General features: G+C 41.6%; 1 protein-coding gene across 1 annotated transcript in view; it reads right to left on the reverse strand.

Annotated features, from left to right (window-relative positions):
• Positions 1-12,801, reverse strand: part of cacna1da (calcium channel, voltage-dependent, L type, alpha 1D subunit, a) — a 43,316-nt gene extending 30,515 nt beyond the window's left edge. Inside the window, exons 1-5 of the mRNA XM_008303361.1 lie at positions 12,737-12,801; positions 7,531-7,706; positions 5,337-5,489; positions 1,781-1,977; positions 1,312-1,415 (exon numbers count right to left, since the gene is read on the reverse strand). Coding sequence (XP_008301583.1) covers positions 1,312-1,415; positions 1,781-1,977; positions 5,337-5,489; positions 7,531-7,706; positions 12,737-12,801 — 695 coding nt within the window. The remainder of the gene's footprint in view (positions 1-1,311; positions 1,416-1,780; positions 1,978-5,336; positions 5,490-7,530; positions 7,707-12,736) is intronic.
• Between the last annotated feature and the right edge of the window lie 9,000 nt (positions 12,802-21,801).

Genomic DNA, 21,801 nt, shown 5'->3' on the forward strand with positions numbered 1-21,801 from the left:
ACAGCAAACACTTTTTTTTTTTCCACCACACGAAAATCTGTCGTTCCCTTCTAAATCACCCCTGGACATCTTTCCCTGTATACTGATTTCCTGTCTATTCACTACTTCAGTCACATGCCTGGTGTGTTTTTCTGAACTCTAGCCACTGGAGGGAGATGTACACCTTTAAGAGACAACACGGGACTATATTTAGATCCCGACAGTACAGTAGCGTATCCTTCAGCCGAGCATCTTAATCATACAGAAAAGGCAATTTAGGTAGACAGATGGTTTCAAGAGACATGCAACATTTGCACAGCATCTCAATTTATAGATTATATAAGAGGACGAGTGTGCCAGCTACTAAGGGTTGATGAGGCGGGAGGTAAATACGCACGGCGCACGGCGGGATATTGTTAGAAAAATTATGGATTTAAGCTGCCATAATGAAAAATGCAAATGAATGAGAATTCTATCACTGTCTGGGGATTTTAAAAAATATATATACACGACGACGTGTGTGGCCAGCAAATTAGCATCGTGTTTAGATTGTTGCTGCAGATAGATCATGTGAAGCAGCCAACAGGGTCTGCAACAGCGCCTGACTTGATAATGATGTTAACCTTTAAAAAATAATAATAAAATCTAGCTTTCCTGGCTGGTCAACTATCCAGAGTTAATTCTGCCGTAATACCCCACCCCCACTCCACAGAGCTGGGAAAGCAAACTGGGGTTTGCGAGAGCTTAGGAGCGCAGAGGGAGTGAAGGGCGAGGAATAAGATTAATTTCTCTCTCAGGAGGTTGGGTGGGTCGGGGATGGGGATGGGGAGGGGGAAGGAAATGCTCACTTTGCAGTTGCCGTGGAAAGGATGTAATAGTTTGACGTGAACAGAGGTCAGAGAAGACCGCCTGGGAAAGAATCTACGCTGAAGGCCTGATGTAGAGTCGCCAATTACTGGTGCATCATCTCGAAAGTCAAGACTCTGCCGCATAGAATACACTCGTTTATACGCTAGGAAACACAGAAAGCAGTGCCACGGTGCACAATAACACCCACGGCATACACGCTTTGCACACTGCAGACCAAAAGCCACTGCAAAAGTTGCCTCTTACCCACTTAGCACACCTAACACAAGGTTTAACACGAAAAAGGAGCCCAGTATAATCAGGCTGACAAAATAAATCCACGGCGTTTCCCATCCGATGGCGTCGTTGACCTACAGGAGCCAAAAGTAGCCGGTTAACAAGACACAAAGGCACACAAAAACAGAGAACCTCCGGCCTGCAAACCAAGCAGAGGGTCTCTGTCTGCAAAAAGAGGAAGGTGCTTACCCGCTCAACACACCCAAAACCAGGTTAAGAACGAAAAAGGAGCCGAAGATCACAAGACTGACAAAGTACACCCATGGAAGCTCAAAGCCCATAGCATCGTTCATCTGGAGGAACAAGCAACCACCACAGAGGGAGGAGAAAGAGAGAGGAAGAGTGAGGAGAAAGAAAAGAGCGAAATAGGTTGTTAAAGACAGAAACTGTGGGAAAAGAAGAGCAGAACACAAGTAAGAAAATCAGAGCTGACACTGCCAGGAAAACTTTGTTCTGTTAGACGAGCTGCTCAATGCGTTCAATCATTTTGGCAATCAATCGTATTGGAGTGATAAGAGTGGCCTCGGGAAATTATCAGCAGCTTCATCATCAGAATGTCAGTCACATTACGGCTGCGTCTGATTTGAGGAGACAGTCGAGCTGAAGGCATGTGACAGTCACAGGTTCCTGAAGTGGGCCGGCAGAGCGAGAGACTCACCCAGTACAGCACGTCCGTCCAGCCCTCCATGGTGATGCACTGGAACACTGTCAGCATGGCAAACAGAAAGTTGTCAAAGTTGGTGATGCCACCGTTGGGACCTTGCCAGCCTTCCCTGCACTCTGTTCCGTTGATGGGGCACTGGCGCCCGTGACCTGAGATCGCACATGGAGCTGGTTCCTCTTCTGCTATCACATCTGCAGAAAGACAGTTTCAGATCATCAAACGCCAAGGCTAACAAATGTTGCATGTAAAATAACAGGCTGTTCCCTCACATTTAGCAAGTTAGTCTCAGCTGCAGAAGCTGTAGAGCCACTAGCTCTCCAAAATACCTCTTTCTGAACCGACCAGAGTAATATACGGTTTATATATAAGTAGATATATGGTTGTAGCAGAGGTAGTAGTATTTAAGCAGAAAATGTAGGTGTAATCATGCACTCAGGTGTAATCTACCACAAGCATTTCTCAGGTACCTCCGTTCCTTGCTGCTATTGTAAATACTCACATTTTCATACCCATTTTATACCTATTGTCACTTATTTATTTTTGATATACATCTGTAGGCTCTACAAATGTCTTGTTTTTATCCTGCACAGTTTGTTAATTTATAGTTGTTCTTTGTCCTGAATGGGATTGCACCCGATTTCGTTTTACTTTTTTTGGTATAATGACATTAAAGGATTCTGATTTTAAAAAGATGCACTTGTCCAGGACTGCACTGTGAAGCAGCGCTGCACTAATAAACATACTTATACTAATTTTTCGATGTGAACAAAAATGAAACATCGACATCGGTAATATCGATAATTGGCGATATCAAAAACCTTAATATCGGCCAGAAATTTTAATATCATGCATCACTAGAAATAATGTATTTTTACAGTTATGTGATAAACGTGCGATAAGCTTATAAAACCCAAAACGCTGCTGTAATGATTAAACTCGTGGTGACATTAGAAGATAATCGTGGTCTGTAAGTTCACCAAAGAGATATTTTTCCTCCAAACTTCTCACAGGGATTAATTTCACAAACTACTCAACCTATACATTATTTATATGTATTTTGCAAAGACATTTTCCTTCCCATAATCATGTCACGACCCCTCAGATTTAACATGAGGCCTACTTGTTTGAAACTAGCTTCTCCTACATCAGCAGTAAAATGGTGTTTACACTCTGATGCATCAGTGTTAGCGACATAATAAAGTCATGTGTCAGTCAGCTAACGACAGAACAAGTATCTGTACTGCTGGTGCTTTAACAATATCCTGATTATATGTCTGTACTTTTACTTAAATTGGGTATTAAATGCAGTAATGCAGTGGAATATTGTATGTTTCTGTGCTTTTAGTTGAACAAAGGAGTTATTTTTCTGCTACTGGAAGGAGTGTTCCGGCTGCCGCCCCGTTAATAAGAGCAGCTTGAGTTTAGGATCCCTGATTTGATGTGGCTTGTAAAATTTCATATCCCTTTTAATGTAACATAACAAAACCTAACAGAGCCTTTGAACAGACAGATAAACAAACTCTACACTGTGCAGCCCATTCAACAGAGTGATAATATCAGACAATATCGGCCACCATAGTTACACCAGTAGGGTTGTCTGATATGCACCGATACGAAAACTTAATCTTTTTGGAACATAATGCAGAGAAAGATGCTTTGGGTGATTTAAAATGGTTTCATTACATATTTTGTCCAGCAGAGCAGCTCCATTCTTTACAACGCACCCAGCGCTGCCTGCAGCACATGTAGCAGAGTTCATAGACGGTGGTGCGGAGTCGAGCAGCATCTTCACAGGAAGTCACTAACTAGGTTGTGAAATACAGTCGTGACTCAATAATCCGACACTAAATGTAAAATCTTCTTTTATGTCAGATAGCAAGGCTGTGGGATTGTCAAGACGGAGGTTGAGATACAAGGAGCGCTTGATGCTTGAAGGCTCATTAGTTGTTAATATTTATTGTTCATAGTTGTTATAACAAACTATCTATGTATATGATATTTATAGTAGCTAAGCCCAATGCTTACAGCTACCTTGATGGGTAACTGAAGGCTAAGTAACTGACGCGCTCACAACCGACTCCTACTGTGCTTTGTATTAAAACAATGTCCGAACTTGGAGGAATAATGCAACTAATTTTCTTTATGTTGCTCACCCATTTCAGTTCACAAAGTCCATTCAAGTTATAGCATACACATTCATATTTCCTTCAGTAGTGGTGGTCTGCGCAGCGTAGCGTGGCGAAGCGGTCAGAAAACCGTCTGTGCTCCACCCCTTGAAGCAACACCTGATGTAACAAAGGTTCCCACCTACATACCCATCACTTACTCATAAATGTACCAGACCCTGTTGTGGACCAACCAGCACCCAAAACACACACCCAAACATAAACTCTAAAATGGCTGTTAGAATATTGATTGGCCGATTGTCACAGAGTCTTTTATGAACTGTACCAATCTGCCCTGGAAACATTTCAGATGTTCTAGCTTGTACTGACACAGATTCTTATCTCTGTCTTTTTTTGTTTGGTCGCTCACTACATGACGTGTTCTGGGACTTCTTGAACGCTGGTGAAAACTTGGTAGATGCAATTTTACGTCTGATGTCTGGCATGTAACAGCATTGAAGCAATTTGTTTCTCTGATTGATGAGCCCGATACAATCACAGTATATATAGGTTGATATAGCTGTTCAGGTATCAAAACATGTCACATTGTTTAATACCTCAAAGAACTTTAGAGCACCAAACCTGTCCGTCCTGTGTTCCACACATGTAGAGATGTCCGCTTACAAACTGATGTACTCGCATATCATTAGAACACTACGCATCACTGGATTTCACGCCTAATTGACCAGAGTGCTTGTGCACGTTGGTTGCCATCAAAGGTAAGTAAATCTGTGGGATTGTTCAGTCAGACAATACGCCGTTATCCTTATTTGTGACATAAAACGTCACGTCAGAGTCAGAATCCAAGGCTGTCGGTATGTTAAGGCTGTTTTTTTTGGGTTCCGTTCGTTTTTCCTACAAACCTGTCGGATAGCAAGGCTTTCGGATTGTTAAGGGGCAGATTATCAAGTCACGACTGTATATTGCTTGTAATATTCCATCATTTCCTCCTTTCACTTGGGCTCTAGAAAACCAGCCACGCTAACTTTGTTGTTAACAGAATGTGATTCACTGTAGAAGTGTTCTTGTGAGGTGGTGCAACTAAAAACGTACACACCATGTTTTACTCCCTGTTACACTATAATTCTAATGAGGGAAAAGTAAGTCTAAAACTTTTTTGTGTAGAAGTCAATTTGTACAATATTCAAAGCATATAAGCTGTTATGATGAACTGAAAAGTGTACTCCTGTTCAGCTGGGTCAGCAAAACTGCTAGACGAAGCTTTGCTCTGGTTTGACCTTTAAAATGTCGGTGTTTGTTGAAAATCAGTGTGTTTTTAAAGTTCGGCTCCATGGACATAAAAACAACAGTCACAATGTACAGATTGCACAACGTACAAGAGGCTGGATTGTTTCTACGTGTAAAAGCCAGACGAGAGTGCTTACCTGCGCCAGGTAAATAGCAGGTTGCATGCATTTTACCGATGAAAAGCTCCAGGCCGATAATAGCATAGATGATAATGACAAACAAGACCAGGAGGGCAATGTGCAGGAGAGGGACCATGGCTTTGATGATGGAGTTCAACACCACCTGTAAACCTGCGCAAAGAGGAAAACACACACATTATATGAAGACCGGCTGCACTCTGTGTGGCTGACTGGACAGTAAAACACGGTCACAAACTACCGGGTTTATAGGTCTCTGTCGCTGTTGTTAATAATAAAATGACACTGGTGGCTCCAGATGGTAGCGTTTAACCCTGTATGTGGCTCATGGTCATTTAAAGTAGTCATCGCTACTGCATATTTATTTAAAAACTGTTAGCAGTATTGGTGGTTTGCATTCTCAACGTGAATATAACAGGTTTGTTCTTGTTTCTATTTGCTAAACGCCAGAAAAATGAGAGAGAGAGTTTTTTATTACTTTCTTCAAAGTCAGAGCTTTCCATCCATCTCCTCAGTATCTGCTAGCGTTGCCTTTAAACTCTATGACTTGGGTCAAACGTTCTGGGTTTCCTTCCACAAGCTTCTCACAGCAGTCTGATGAGTTCTGGCCCATTCCTCCCGACAGAACTGGTGGAACTGGGTCAGGTTTGTTGGTCTCCTTGCTCCACTAATGTTCTCCAGGATGGAGATCAGGGCTTTGTGATGGCCACTCCACAACACTGACTCTGTTGTCCTGAAGCCTCTCTGTAGCTAATCTGGCGCTATGCTGAGGGTCATTGTCCATCTGAAGACCCACTAGTGCCCAAGCTTTAACTTCCTGGCTGATGTCTGGAGATGTTCCTTCAATATTTCCACATCATGTTCTTTCCTCATGATGCCATCTATTGTGTGAAGGTCACCAGTCCCTCCACAGCATGATGCTGCCACCCCCGTGCTCCACAGCTGGGATGGTGTTCTCAGGCTTCAAGCTTCCTCCTTTTTCCTCCAGATGTACCGATGGTCATGAAGGCCAAACAGTTCAGGTTTAGTTCCATCAGACCACAAGACATGTCTCCACTAATGAAGCTCTTTGTCCCTGTGTGCATCTACAAACTGTAATCTGTCTTTTCTATGTTTCTTCTGGAGTGATGTCTTCTTCCTCTCTGAGCAGCCTCCCAGCCCATGTTGGTACAGGACTGGTTCCACTGTGGATAATGACTCTCTGACCAGCTTCAGCAGCATCTTCACAAGGTCTTTAGCTTCTGTTCTGGGGTTGATTTGCACATTTCCACCAGAACACTTCATCTCTGGACACAGAACTCGTCTCCTTCCTGAGCCTATGATGGCTGGACATTCCCATGGTGGTTATACTGATAGAACTGTTTGAACAGATGAACATGGAACCTTCAGGCATCTGGAAGTTGTACCCAAGGATGAACCAGACTGGTGGAGGTCCACAATTCTCTTCCTGACATCTTGGCTGATTTCTTGCAGTGTTTTAAGGTGTGCCTTAAAATACATCCACAGGTGTGCCTCCAATTAACTCACATGTTGTCAATTAACCAATCAAAAGCTTCCAAAACCATGACATCATCATCTGGGCTTTCCAAAATAGTCTGAAGGCATCTTCGTGGATTTAAACTTCTGACTTTGAAGAAAGTAATAAAAAATTCTCTCTCTCATTATTCTGGCGTTTAGCAAATAGAAATAATTTTGGTAGTCCTAGCTGACCTATAACAGGAAAAGTTCAGTCTGATTTAATGATAGTGACAAAAAAAAAGGTTTTATGTCTTTTTATACAGTGTGTGTATGCTTCTGGTTTCAACTGTATATGGATCTAGGTGGACTGAAATATGTACTTCAGCATGTATATCTGTGTGTGTGCGTGTGTGTGTGTGTGTGTGTGTGTGTGTATATACATATATATCATGAGTACATCTAGACCCCCATATATTTCATAACCATGTCAGAAGTGTTTACTGTAACTGTGTATTGTTATTACACCCAGAGCACACGACCCCAGGGAGCTGATGGAGATGCTGAATAGATGTTTTTAGCAAACAGTCCTCGGGGACTGCACATGGACCATCTGGACTCGCCATGTGTAACCCTACAACATATACAGCAGCAGCAGCAAATATGTGGCGGATCTTGTGCACTGCGTTGGTTAACTCAGGCTGCCTCGGTGCAAAGCTCCAAAGGCATCACTACTTACTGGGTACTCCTGAGACCAGCCGCAGGGGTCGCAGCACACGGAAGGCTCTAAGGGCTTTAACGTACAATCCACCTGGCTTCCCGCCGTGCCCGTGCATCGCCGCATGGGCAGCAGCTCCATCTTCACCGTCTCCCTTCTCTTCTTTGGTCAAAAGCTCCAAGACAACACTGAAGAGTCTGTTGGAAAGCAAAGGAAGAGGCTAACATTATCAGTCTGCTCAGGAAAACATACACAGTCTGTTTGCATCTGAACTGCATATTATATACTTCTAGTAGAGATTAAAGTAGTATTCAGTAAATTGATAATACTGGCAACTTTTTTGAACATCAGTTATTTCAGTCAATTTTAAGAAGGATTTGCTAAATATTTTGCATGCTAAAATGACCAAAAAGTAAATAAATAAAGGTATGCAAAATATTTAGTAGTTTTAGCTGCAATGACAACATTTGCAGCTTTTATTTGTCATATTTCAAAATAGTCTGAATATCTTTGAGTTTTGAGCTCTTTTTCAGAGAGTCATCAACCTGAAGGTGTCATCTTCGACAGAGAATTAGAACTTCAAGTGTGCATTATGAATATTTACAGATTTTTTTTCTACATACACAAGAATGTGTGCGATATCAGCATTTCATACTTACAGAGGAATCTGTGTGAAATTATCCTGTTCTCCTACATATAGAACAATCCTGTGCAGATTTCCACACTCAGCAGAATCTGTGCAATACGTGAATTTCTACCCTATGAAGAATCTGTTCCATATCAGCAGTGTTTAAGGTTATTTCTTATTCATTTTTTATTTTTAGTGACATTTTTGGACACACTTTTGCTGTAATGTTGCAAATTTGTACACTGTGAAGGTTTATCTCATCTTTAAAAACAAACAACCGATCAAATAGTTCACAAAAAATCAGCAGAATAATAATCAGTATCATTTTAAATCTTTATTTTGTTTATTATTGCACAGTAGACCGTTTTTCATGTGATGTATTAGATGTGCATTTTGTGACAGCATCACTGTTTCCACAGATTTTCACCGATCAGAATTTTTACCAATCCTCCAAAACTATCTCCAATGATTAATTTTATAATCATATAATGAAGAACGTCTTGGGTTATTTTGTGTAGATGTTTTTACTAATTTCTAAAAATAGGCATCAGGTAATAATGAGTTGTGTTGTACCAACAGGTCCAAACATGCTTAAAACTGTCATAAAACCAAATAAATAAAAAGTTTTTACCTTCAGAAACTAACAAAAATGTCAAAATATGTTTTATGTATCCGTCCCTTTTCCACATCTGATAAACTGTCGTTTATTTCATTTACATTTCAGACACTTAAACTCTTTCCTGGTTCGAATCTTTCCACTCCGTTGATCCCTCGTGTAGCCGTGACACTATAATGTACAATCATCAGTTTACTTTACAGCCACCCACCAACCATACTGAAACCACCCGGATACAGTTGGATTATTAGGACTCCAAAACATTTAATAAATACAATCTGTTGTTGATATTAATAGATTACAAGTGGTTAATAAACACTGTACTGGGAGGCTGCGCTTACTCAGAGTGTTTCTTAAGCCCTGACGTAACAGTTATTTTCTCTCCTTACCTGCTACATACAGAACCGACAAAAACAACCTTTCAGCATGAAGCTCAGGCGAAGTATAATATAACAACATCTCCGTCCCTCTGGCTCAACGCCCAGTTTAAATACACAATCTATGTATGCAGCCGACAAACGCACCAGAAGAGCCGCTTCCTGCTGCGGCCACAGAGCGAACGAATCTCTCACTTCATTACAGTCGGTTAGACATTCCTCACCTAGCCAGGAGGGAAAAATCATCTCGACACATCACATCAAAGCCGCGGACTCAAAGCAGTGAATGAAGCTGCCGATCGGCGCTGGAAGGAGTTCTGATGGCCTTTAAGCGCAGTCTGCTCCGACTTATGTTCTACTGAGTCACAGCTGTAAGACTGACCGGCCGCCACTGGGGGTTTCATTAGTCATCCAGTGGAGCTCAAAAGAAAACTCTCCTTCACATATCGACACCTCTTTTCTGCTGAACAAATCTCAGAAGAAGCGCTTTTTTATTTTTTTTTATAAAAAGTAATTCAGCAGGTTTCCTTTACCAGTGAATGAGGTGATGTGAAGACGGTGTTTCCCAGCGACTCGGCTGAAGGTTCTACAGGTTTAAACCCATTTAGAGCAAATCACAGGTCAACCTAACAGACATGTTCCTGTACAGCTAAACTACTGTCCTAATCATGATCACTGACATTTAGAGGGAACTTTTGTTAAGGAATTGAGCTGAATTAAAAGCATCCAAGTTGGCAGGAAGTGGACGACTTTAAGTGCTCATGCAGCAGAAGCACTTTGGTGAAGTTATTTTTTGGCCTTTTTGCCTTCATTATACAGGACAGTGAAGACAGAGACAGGAAAGTGGGGGTAAAGAATGGGGAAGGATTTGCAGCAAAGGGCCATGAGCGGGATCCATTGGTGTCTTTAATTACTTTAATTTGTTCTTATGTTGAGTCTCTTGAACCCTCTTTGAGTTGTTTAGTCCATCACAGTAAGTGTCTGCAACTTGAGCAACATTCATGACTTTGCTGACTGATGATTACGATCAGGCCAGCTGACAGCCTTCCCTGGGCCCGGGACAAGATGATACTAGATGCCCCCGCCACCCCTCCTCGCCCCCATCACCCACATCTCCCCTTTTCTTTGCTCTTCTTCTCCTGTTCCTCTCCTCACCTGCTCCTCACCTTGCCTCCTCTTATTCTCCTCTACTCTGCTTTCTTTACATCTCTTCCATCCATCCTGCTCAGACTGTCCGACTGGGCAGCAAGCCCCTCCCGCTGCACTTTGACTCCCTCTCTCAGTCTCATCCGTGGTCTGACTCTGTCCCCCCTGGTGGACCAGCGGGCCCCTTCCTCCTCATCTCTGTTACCTGACGGCAGGTGGATCTCTCGCCTCGGCCTCTCTGTCTCACCCTCTCTGACGGAGCCACTAAACTCGTCCGTTTCTGTCAAACATCTCGTGTTTTGTCAGGATTTTTATCGCAGCTAACGGATATTAAGAGCTAGCCAAATGACGTCACAAGGCTAACAAACGTTGGCTCCGCTGTTTCTTACCTCGCTCTACGTTGACTTTACTAGTTCCAGCTTCGTTTCACCACCTTTTTTTCCAGTATTTTTTAAGCAACTCTCTAAGGTCTCTATTTTCTTCCTCTCTTTTTCTCTTCTTTTTCCTTTTCTGAGCACCAGACTTCTGCTGAGCGGACATTTTGGAAAATCCGAACTTCCAATAAAAGGACGTCAAATGTTGATCAGGGGCCAAACCATTTTATGTTGGAGGTGGGGGTGGAGGGCGATTCCAAAAATATTAAGGACAGTTCAGACGAAAACAAATTAAAACTTCTAACTCAAATATTGCAGACTTTGGGGAAAAAAATCCATAATTCAATGAGGGTCCAGTTCTGGGCCCCCCACCCCACTCTGGGCCCGGGACAACAGACCCGTTTGTCCCCCCCTATCGGCCGGCGTGATTACGATGCACTGAGAAGGAAAAGAAATGTCTGCAACTTCAAAAAAAAAAAGTAGTTTTGGGTTTATGAATCTGTGCAGAATCCAGCCACAAGTGTTAAGAGAAAACATGAAAGCTATTTGAATATATTTTTGTCTAAATCGACATACAGACACAGAGCTACGTTAGCTTTCATGGGATTCATCTCTTCCTGGCTGCAGTAGATTTCCATCTTCACCAGCTGCTGAGGGGAACATTTGTCTCCGAGCAGGTTGTGGACAGTCGATTATAAAAACTTTGTTCATGAAACTGCTGCCTACTGTAGCCAAGCTGTAGCGTACCAAAATAGTAAAGTTGTGATCTGTGAAACCAACAAACAATAAACTACAGAGCTGAAGGGAAACGTAGTCGTGATCAATTTCTGTGAGCTGGTGGTCACGAATTATTCTTAATCCAGCCTTAATATAATATTATCCATTAGTGCACCTTAGAAAGTACATTATTTTGCAGGTTTGAACAGATTTAAACACAATAGCGAGCTGCTTTCAGTAAAAATATTAACAATTCCTCACCTCTAGTTGTAACTATAAGCTCAAAGTTTGTTCCTGTGTTGTCTGATAAATTCATTAATTGTGTTTTTACATGACTTACTAGCTTATTTACATTTTTAAAACCCATATCTTTCCCTACCACTGTAATTTTCACATACATTTTTATCTGCTTGTTTTTTTAATTAGAGAAATCAAGAAAAGAGGTGTCATCTCATACCACACAAGCTTTGTTTTTACAGTTTTTCTTCCTGTGACGAGCACGACAGCAAAAATCTACATCCAAGCCAACCTAACCTCTGTTAAAAACCTACCGTCATTCATAAACGCAAGACAAACAAACGTATTGCTTGTGGAAAAGTGGACTGACCACGTTGACATGCCATGCCGGCAGGATGATTTTAAGGGATTTAGCAGCAACAGTCAGCCTTCGTGGCCGAGGCAGCCGTCTTTGCATTTGACTGGATGGCAGATCAACCCTGCATGCGGCATACAGACAGAGATCTGACCCAGCTACCCACTGGACTGTGTGCATCAGAGGAGAGAGAGGAGGAGGAGGAGGAGGAGGAGGAGGAAGAGCGAGAGAGGAGAAAAAGAGAGATAAGGATGAAGATAACAAGAGCAGAGTGTGCAGGAGATAGGAATGAGGGCAGACTGAGGTAGGGAGGTGTAAAGCATTCGAACATGGAAGGGGGCAGTAATAAGAACAGAGACAAAGCAGAGCCGGACGGCAGAGTGTGAGCGAAAGACAGTCAGCGAGAGGAGAGGGGAAGACGGGAGGGAGTGTTGGAGAAGAGATGAAGTATGGAGAGATGGTGACTCACTCCAGTGGTGGTAAAGCTCTGATTTATTCTCTCTGTCTTTTCTGGGTCATATACTGTGGGTGTACGAGGGTCTCTATTAGCACTCGGCCACTTGGAGCAGAAGCTTAAGCAACTTTAACACTGACTTCTCCTCTCGGATGCCGTCGAGCTAAGATGGAAGCGCAACCTCTAAAAACATGACTAAAAATAAAACTTTGTAACCTGGACTGCAATCAGCTGACGTACACCGGCCACCGAGGCAGCAGAAATTATGTTCAATCGATGAATTTAAAAAAAAAAATAAAAATGTAATTAACAGGAGGACTCACCCGATCACGACGATGACGAAATCCAGCATGTTCCAGCCGTTTCTCACGTACGCGTTCTGGTGCATCACCAAACCATAAGCGATGATCTTCAGAAAGGTCTCGATTGTGAAAATGATGAGGAAGGCATACTCAACTGTTTCCTGCGGACACACAGACAAAGAGGAAAGATGGCTTTTTAACAGGAACAAGCATCATTACAAACAGTGTGAGCGTTTGGTATGTAGACAGTAGACAGAGTTACACAGACACTGAGGGACGAACACACTCAAAAAGAAACAGACGAAAACATTTTAGGTCAGCAGTATGAATGAATACGTGTTCACTGGAGTAAACATAAGTTTGTGCGGAAACACCAGATAAAATAATTAAAATAAGTCGAGGACCTTGTAGAGAAATACTTTACATTGTGTTCACCATAAACAAATTCACCTGACAGTTTTAGTTCTAACAGCTTGCCAGTACAGTTATTATACCTGTCTAATATTAGAATAAATATTACAGGATCTAATATTAGAATAAATATAAAATATCTATAATAAACCTACATGGATATCTATAAAAAATGTCTGCGATATAAATAGTTTTTAAACTCCCATTTTACTCCCTAATTCTCCCAGTTCATCTCATTTAATCATTAACTTCAGTTATGCATCAATGTACACTCTGCTGGTTTACCACAGCAAAAATATTCAAGGATTCAAAGATTCAAGGTGTTTTATTGGTCATAAACAATAAACAAAAAAATTAAGACAAATAAGAATAAGGAATAAAACACACAAGAAATAAAATAAATATATATGAATGTATACATTTATATATAGAGAGATAGAAATACCAGAAATAAATAAATCAAATTGACAAACAGTGCAAAAGGGGAATAAAATTAATAAAGAAAATAATAATAAGCTTATGTTCATGTGTATATACACAGTGAAAAGTGCAAAGTGACCGGTTGGATTGTTATTGAGAATTGCACAGCAAATTAAAAAATAATAATTATAATAAAAAACAAACTGTGCATTGCAGCTATAACATCACTTATTTCTTCTATTCATGGAAAATATATCTTGTATTTTGATAAGGATATTATCAGTCAACCAAACCAAAGATCTAACTAGAAAGTTATCACATGAAGCAAACACACACAATCATATCAGAGTCTCATGCTTTTTTTTTCTTCATTTAAAAACCCAGTGACACCAAAACCAAAGAGCAGCCCAAAGCACAGCGTCCTTCTACATTATTGAACACCGGCGTTCAACCAGAGCTAGAAACCCTCACCGTGTCCTGACCTCCTTCTAATCTGATTCTCACACTTCCCCAACACTCGTCCCTGCACACATTCACAGAGCGCTGTGAAAACCATGACAACATGAGAAACGTTGATGAGGTGCAGATTCAGGCTGGATAAGAAAGCTAAGAGCATCAGCGGTTTTATGCTGTCAGTGTTTGGCTTTACGATTTAAACCTGCACAACTTTTGTCTCCCTCCTCAACGAGCGGCACCGAGATTAATTACACGAACACTAGTTTTGCGTCGCCTGAGCCTAGAACGATCTGACTGCCCTTCACCGTCATTCTGCTGTAGAAGGAGAAAAACGGTGGTGAGTTTATATTTCTTTCATCTTGGGCAGAACTAAGAACAGGATGCAGCGATGGTAGAATTATTATGGTGGAACTTTTGCATTCAGGGAGGCAAGAACTGCCATAAAAAGCCATAATCCCCCAAATAAACTACCAAGACTTCTTTATTGCACCATCAGACCTCCTGCAAACCTAATTTTCAGCATGTGTCTTGCTGCCTGAAGATTCTCCAGGTCATGGTTGTTCTTGTAGCTTAATCGTGGACTTGCTTGAGTTCCTTGAAGACGTTTCATCCAAGAGGCTTCATCAGCTCTGACTGACTAGTTGGGAGTTCCAGATGCTTCTATCCTTAAGGAGCCATTAACACCTGAGGGTTTCAATTGGGGGTTTGTTGCTCCTCCCCCTCGTTATGTGAGTTGTTAGTGCTCCCCCTGACACAATGGGGTTCATTAGGGTCTTTTGTGGTGAGGTGTGGATGTGGGATCATCTTCCTGGGGAGAGATCTTAGGACTGAGTTGTAAACAGGTGAGAGGTGATGCCTCAGACCTCCACCTCTGTTGAGGGATTCCAGTTTGACATAGATGGGCTTCTTTCACCCCCTCTCTCAAACCAGCTGTCCTCCCTGCAGGCCAACATCTGTACGTTGTTGTCAAGGGATTTTAAAAGCAGGAGCAAGCAAATAGCCAAATGACCCGTAATCTGCAATCAAGGTTGTTCCCCTCATTGGTTGTGGCAACCCAGTTGTTGCTGATTGCCCTCAAACGCCTCACTATAGGAAATGGGAATGATGCTACAAAAGTCAGATTTAAACTTGTTTATGCAGCAAAATACAGAGACTTACTTTGCCCTAAGAGGCTCTGTGTGAACTCATCTGGCCTCAGCTTGAAAAACAAATATTCATTTATATGTAAAAGTCTTGCAGTGTAGTTTCAAATGTCACAGGCCTGACGCACAAGAGCTTCAAAAGACTGAACTCATCTTTTGCTTTCTCCTTAAATCAACTCGTCTTTTCAGCCCAACTGACCGCTGACATGCATGCACCTCCAAAACCTTCATAACAAGACAATCAGACAGCAGTTGCACTAATAATACCAATTATAATAATGATAAAACCAGTTGACAAACACATTAAAATATCCATCTTGTTATATGTCTAGAAGACGGATTGTGAATATGTAAAACTAAGGTGAAATTGTGACCACTGTGGAAGAAGAAAGGGCCGCGGCACAAACACAAACACGACTCTAAAATGGTGAAAACAGATTTACTAGGTCGGATAACCGGGCGGAGAGCTCTCACGGCTTGAGTGTATCAGAGTGAGGCAGAGGTTAAAAAAGGGACAAACACACTTTGAATAAAGTGGCTGTTTTTAGAGGGTATGTAGAGATTAACACCAGTGATGTAACCCAGCAGTGCGCCTTTCTCCGGTTGTTTCAAAGGCACAGAGAACACGGGAACATTAAGCCATCAGGTTGAGGTCGACTGGGAGCGAAGCTGACAAGAGAGGCGCACGCAGCTCGACAGAGGTGGTATGTGCACTTTAGTGCAGTGAGATGTGCGAGGAGCTGGAGGTGGACACACCAAAGGTGACTCAGCTTGTTTGGTACAGTCCTGGGACCTCCCTGGAGATGTGAAACCAGAGAGACGCCCTCTTCATCCTTTATGCATGAGGCAGGTCAACGTAAACCCTGCAAACAGGCTGCCATTCAAAATATCTGTCCATCAGTACAAAACCGCGCTAAACGTATTACAGACAGGAATTTAACTCTTGACATGAGAAGCACAATGCAGATAATGGCACGCACACGTATATTATGATATACATAATAACCTCTCCTGCCCAAGGGAGCCCTTAATCCCCTGCTCTGTGTTCTCCGCGGACACCATAAATGCAGGAGTGCTGCGGGCCGCGGGGCTCGTTTTCCCAACAGTTTACTGCAGATTGTGAGAAGCACTTAGCCCAGAATAAGAGACATGGGCCTCTTTGTTACTGAAGTAAAAGGTTGAGTTAAGCTCACGGCTGCTGCCTCCGTGACGGAGCATGCTCGGGCCGCGGGGAGCAGAGAGAACAGGGCGATTCATACCAGGATGGAAGGAAAGTGACAGAGACACGAGTGAACGATTTTAGAGACCATAAGAAGGCAGAGCGGAGTGCTGCTGCAGCTATCTGTTAGCGGTTAACGAGAACAAACTGGCCGATCTTGTTCAGTTTTAGGCCATGATGTGGGAACATGAGGATGTTCTTTATAACATCTTCTCCTGTGTCGTAACTGAGGCACTAAAAACAGTCGTCAGAACAATTTTTACTCTCCAACCTGCAATAAATGTGTCCCTTGTTTGTTAAGGCGTGTTGAATATAATCACTAATGATAACCATTCCCTCTCAATTAACCAGTAATTTATTCATTCATCAGCATGTTGAACCGTGAGCAGAAATAGAAAGAGAGAGAGAGAGTGACAACAAGAGGAGGAGAGCGAGGAAAGAGGCCTTTAGGGATGACCATAAATATCTGTGACTCATCGCAGTTTATTTGTGCTGTAAAGAGACTTACTGTACTGTGGTTCCTTGTCTCATACAGTAAAACGCTATCAGCAGTTCATGTGGTCACTTCGCTTGCTGCTATTCTCTGAGGTACACACACCACAACATGAGGCGCTTACACAGACACACATGTTAAAGTCCTGAGACTCACGCTAACAGCAAACTCACGCTCAGAGTTCCTCCTCTAACTTGCCACAGGGCGAGCGTTCATGACTACAAGCACAACTCCGTTCATCTCAGAGCTCCGTTCGCCGTACGACGGAGGATGCAAACCCACCGAAGCGTGCGTTTTTCTACATAACTCGCCAGGTGGAGAGCGATAACGTCGACCTATTAACGGTTCAGACGGGCCCGTCTGCAGCGCCACAACTCATCCTCCTGCAGACACACGGGGGGATCGCTAATTTAATTTTATGCCTCCTAATAAGTGGGAATGAAGACATAAAAAGACAATAAAACAGCTTGTAATTATAGCACATTGTTCACACGCTACGACTTAATATTTCAATAAAGTCAGTTTATCTAAACTAATTACAACCCTCAAACACATCGCAGAGCATTAAATGTGAAACAGCGGAAATATTAAATTTACACATTTTTATTATGTGTTGCACAGACACACAGTTATTTTATAGATTTTTATTAACAAACACCCTCAATAAACTAAAAGTTCTGCAGTAAAACGGTTGCATTTTACAGATTTGGCTCAAACTCTAACTATCAAACAGCCTTAATAACGCGTTAACACATGCTGGAGACTGTTAAAAACTAGTCTTATTTTAGAAGACAAATAAAGTAAACACTGCTGTTACTTCCTTAAAACTTATTAAAACATTGCACTAGGATGAAAATCTAGAACGACAACCAGCTATTTAGAAATAATCCTGCAAAGCCCCACCGGGAGGAATTCAAAAACTAAAAACGTGCCTCATTCAGTGTTGTGACCCGGCCTGTGGGCTGCAAGACTGACTTCAGTTTTATTTCATTAAATAAATACCTTAAGTGAAGCTCCAGCAGCAAGAGTGTGGTGACAATACAAGAGTCTCCAGGCAGGCAGGACTTAAATCCACCTTCTCCTGGTGGACCGTTCAGACATTACCACCCAAAAACTCTGCACTGCCGCCAGAACAGGCCTGAAAGACTCAACCTGAAGCGCAGAGCATCTTTGGACACTTTAGAATTACAACGTTTAAATGCAAGAAAAAGGAAAAATTAAAAAACTAAGATTTACATTCGTGGCATAAACATTTATATTATATTAATTTAACAACACATGGACACTAAGAATGCAGGAAAAATAATGTATAAATAATGTTGGACATTTTCTTTAAAAAAATAAATAAAGTAAATGTAATTTGGCATAATTGGCATGACATCCTCGGATCTTTGTTCTAGAACCTAAAAAAAAAAAGTCCAGCTGCTTCCTACTGCAGCTCCTATGATCACTATGACCTGGATGGCTGAGAATCGACACACACATATTGACACATTATCACAATAACTGTTGCGTTCCCATTAAAAATATAATTTCTGTAATTTTACACACGTTTCTATGCATTTTTTAAAAAGTACAGTTAAATATTATGCTTGTTTTCTGCAAAATGTATTTATTTATTTTCACTTTGCAACTGCATCCTTGTCGTAATCTCAAAAAGTTTAAAGGCATAAATCTGTTTTGTTTTTTTTTTGGAAATAAATGAATGACATTTTCTGTGAGAGTTAGATGAAAAGCTCGCTGCCACGCTCCTGTCTAAATATGAGGCGACTGACTGTTAGCTTAGCTTCACATAAAGACTCTGAACCAGCCACACATCCAGACTTTGGAAACAAAACACACCTACAGTCGTCCTCAAATGTCTTCATACCCTTCCCTTAAATAAAAGGCAAAATTCACAAAAGTCCCTCAAATGACAAGTAACTGAAAAAAGTAATAATAAATAAAAATTTGCAAAATTATAATTTAGTGAAATAAGACATTGCTTTTGAATTGTGGATGGAAAGAATAATAATTTAAAAAAAAATAAAAAATAGTTAAATTAGAGGACTTTGCTGATGAGCAGTGGCCAAAATCAAAATACCTGTCAACAGGTAGCAGGTGTTTTTTTTGGAGTTTTTTAAAAAATATTTCTGTTGAACCACAATTCAAAAGCAATGTCATGATTTTCATTAAATTTTTATTTATTATTACTTTTGTCAATTTCAACTTATTTCCTTGACAGCTGATTTTTTTCCCCTTATTTAATTGGATGGTATGAATATATTTAAGGACAACATCCACTAAGTCAGATGTTATATATTGTTTGTTTTATTTACCCAAAATTCCAACAGTAAAAGCCCAATACTGACTGCCCCTAAAAGCACAACTGGTTGATTTTGCATTTCAATTCACAGACTGCTTAACATTTTCAACACAGATATGAGAACGCTAATACAAGCTTATTTCTTACCAAGATAGCGCTTCAAAAAAGTTTGGCATAAACCAACCACAAAAATAGTTAATCATATGGCACAGCAGCTTAATTAAACCTGATTCTGAATGCGATGTCAAAGTCTATTACTATCAGTTTAAAGTCACTGTGAGACAGCGAACCGTTCAACCGTAAACTACTGCGCAGTGAATTGCATGAAGAGGATCCTGCTTATATTAAAACACAGGAACTTAATTTGCTTGTACCTCGGGGACAGACAACGAACAAAATCTGAAAACCGCAAATAATATATGATAATAATAATAATAATAACAGGAAGACACAACAATGACACAATGGGGCCGTCACAACATACAGCAAAGATGATAATTTACCAGTAAATTAAATGTACAAATCTCCCACCGAGACCAGTCAGCCTGAGACGCACTGACAGCCTGCAATAAACCTAAATGATATATATGAGAAAAGAAGACATGAAGCCAACAGGAGGATGTGTGTGATCAGAAAATATCACAATAACGTGGTTGAAATGTGGTGAAAAAGAAAATACAGACCAAAAAAAAGGAAACTTACTCTCACATTAGCTCACTTACACTCTGAGCTACACCCCATTAAATGATGAAACTTTAATATGGCATTAAAATTTAAAGCATCGTGTACAAGTAGAGGCCGACGTCTGCTGCTCGATCCCCCGACATATACAACACGTACAGTACATGTGCATGAATCCTCTAACGAACTCGTGTTTAATGAGATTCCATGTTTTCCTGACTTCACGACCACCTGACTGCCGCTACATGTGCGTGTTTGAACATCTGAGCGTGTGGCGGCGAGCCCCGAGTCACATGAGTCACCGTGACATCATGCATGTTTGATATCTGTGTGCGACCAGAACGCTTACAAGCGGAGCAAACACAACAAACTCCCAGCCATAATACCGACGTCAGCGCCCATATGCAGCGCGGTGTAAACGGGATTCGGTGCGGCCACGGGAGCAGATCTCTGGTGAGCGCTACGGAAACATCGCGGTGTCCTTTCAGATCCGGTTCTGCACTCAATGAGCAGACGTACATTCTCACTCTGCCGCTATCTCCCTCCCCCATGCCCTCTCCATCTCGCTTTCCTTCCCTTGTCTGTACAGATCAGTCAGTGCCATCCAGCCGAGCCAGGTGGGTGAGGGCAGCCAGCGTTTAGTGCTTCTTCACCGCCTACTCCTGCAGGTTTGCACATTAAATAAGTGTGCAGTCTGCTCCAGTGTGCAGCGGGCCTGTGTTTATCTTGTGCATCTTTTTAATGAGGCCTGTTACACCAGTAGGTCTGCAACTTCAAATGTTTGCTTATTTCCTGTTTTTTTCTCATCACATAACAACAACAATTATTATTAGTTCTAACTGTTCAGATGTGTTACTGCAGCTCTGAACTACATCCTCTTGAGTGCAACACATCCAACAGCAACACTACAAAGCAACACAATGCACAGTCCATCTGTTGTTGTGCTCCATATCACTCCATACAGCGCTGCCCATGTGTTTGTATGTACAGTATAGAACTGTCGTGTTTTTTTTTTATAGCGTGTGTGCATGTAAACACAGGTTTATGTGTGAGTGTGCATGTGAAGCGCTGTGGGGGTGGGCAGGCAGGAGTTGTGTGAGAATGTGGATGTCACTCTGCCAAGGAAAACACTACAAGTGCAGGTCATGGAAAGTATACCCACACTACGAAAGTGAACGTCTTCACAAAGAAAGAAAAAAAAAATCACACTGGATATTTGTTGCATAAGGCGGTTGGTGATAGTTCTTCTTCCTGCGGTTACAACATGCAGTCGAGTAGCGATGCAGTCGCTGTTTTCTTATTTGCAAATTCTGCCGTGCATCATGTTGCGTGCACAGCAGCTGCGTGTCTTTCAGCTAAAAGTACCCAATCTGCTGAGGTTGGAAACGCTTTGCTTCAGTGTAGGCATTTAAGGGAGGAATGAGCTCATCAGGAGAACCATCAGCGCTCCTCTTGGTGTGGTTTCATTGTGCCAGCAACAGGTGTTTGCATGTTGAGAGGACAAAGACACAAAAGTATGCTACATACACGGAAGAGCAACAAGGCTAGACTTACTAACTTTGTGTTCTGCAGAGTCTGGACATCCAAACCTGATCGCTTGTCTTGAATTACACCTGAGAGAGAATCTTATTCGCTGCAGTCTTCTGCTGATGCACCCACGTCCATATGTCCATGTTACAAGGAAACATGTAGGTATCATGGAGGACAAAACATTACGCCGGCAAACAAATGTGTTGGATGGTAGTCTCCAAAAGGGAAAAACAAAAAATAAAACAACAAAGCAAAACTTAGGGGTAATAACTTTCAACCAATTACTATCTCAAATTTTGTTGTGCTTCACGTACAATGACAATAAACAGATTCTGATTCTGATTGCAAAACTTGAACATCATCAGTTGGTACAGCGTTGCATAGTTCTGCCTTAAAAGCAAACCATTTCCCCACTTCTCTCCCAGTGTA

This window comes from Stegastes partitus, unplaced genomic scaffold (genome assembly GCF_000690725.1).
Source record: "Stegastes partitus isolate 25-593 unplaced genomic scaffold, Stegastes_partitus-1.0.2 Scaffold1989, whole genome shotgun sequence".
Taxonomy (NCBI): Eukaryota; Metazoa; Chordata; class Actinopteri; family Pomacentridae; genus Stegastes; species Stegastes partitus.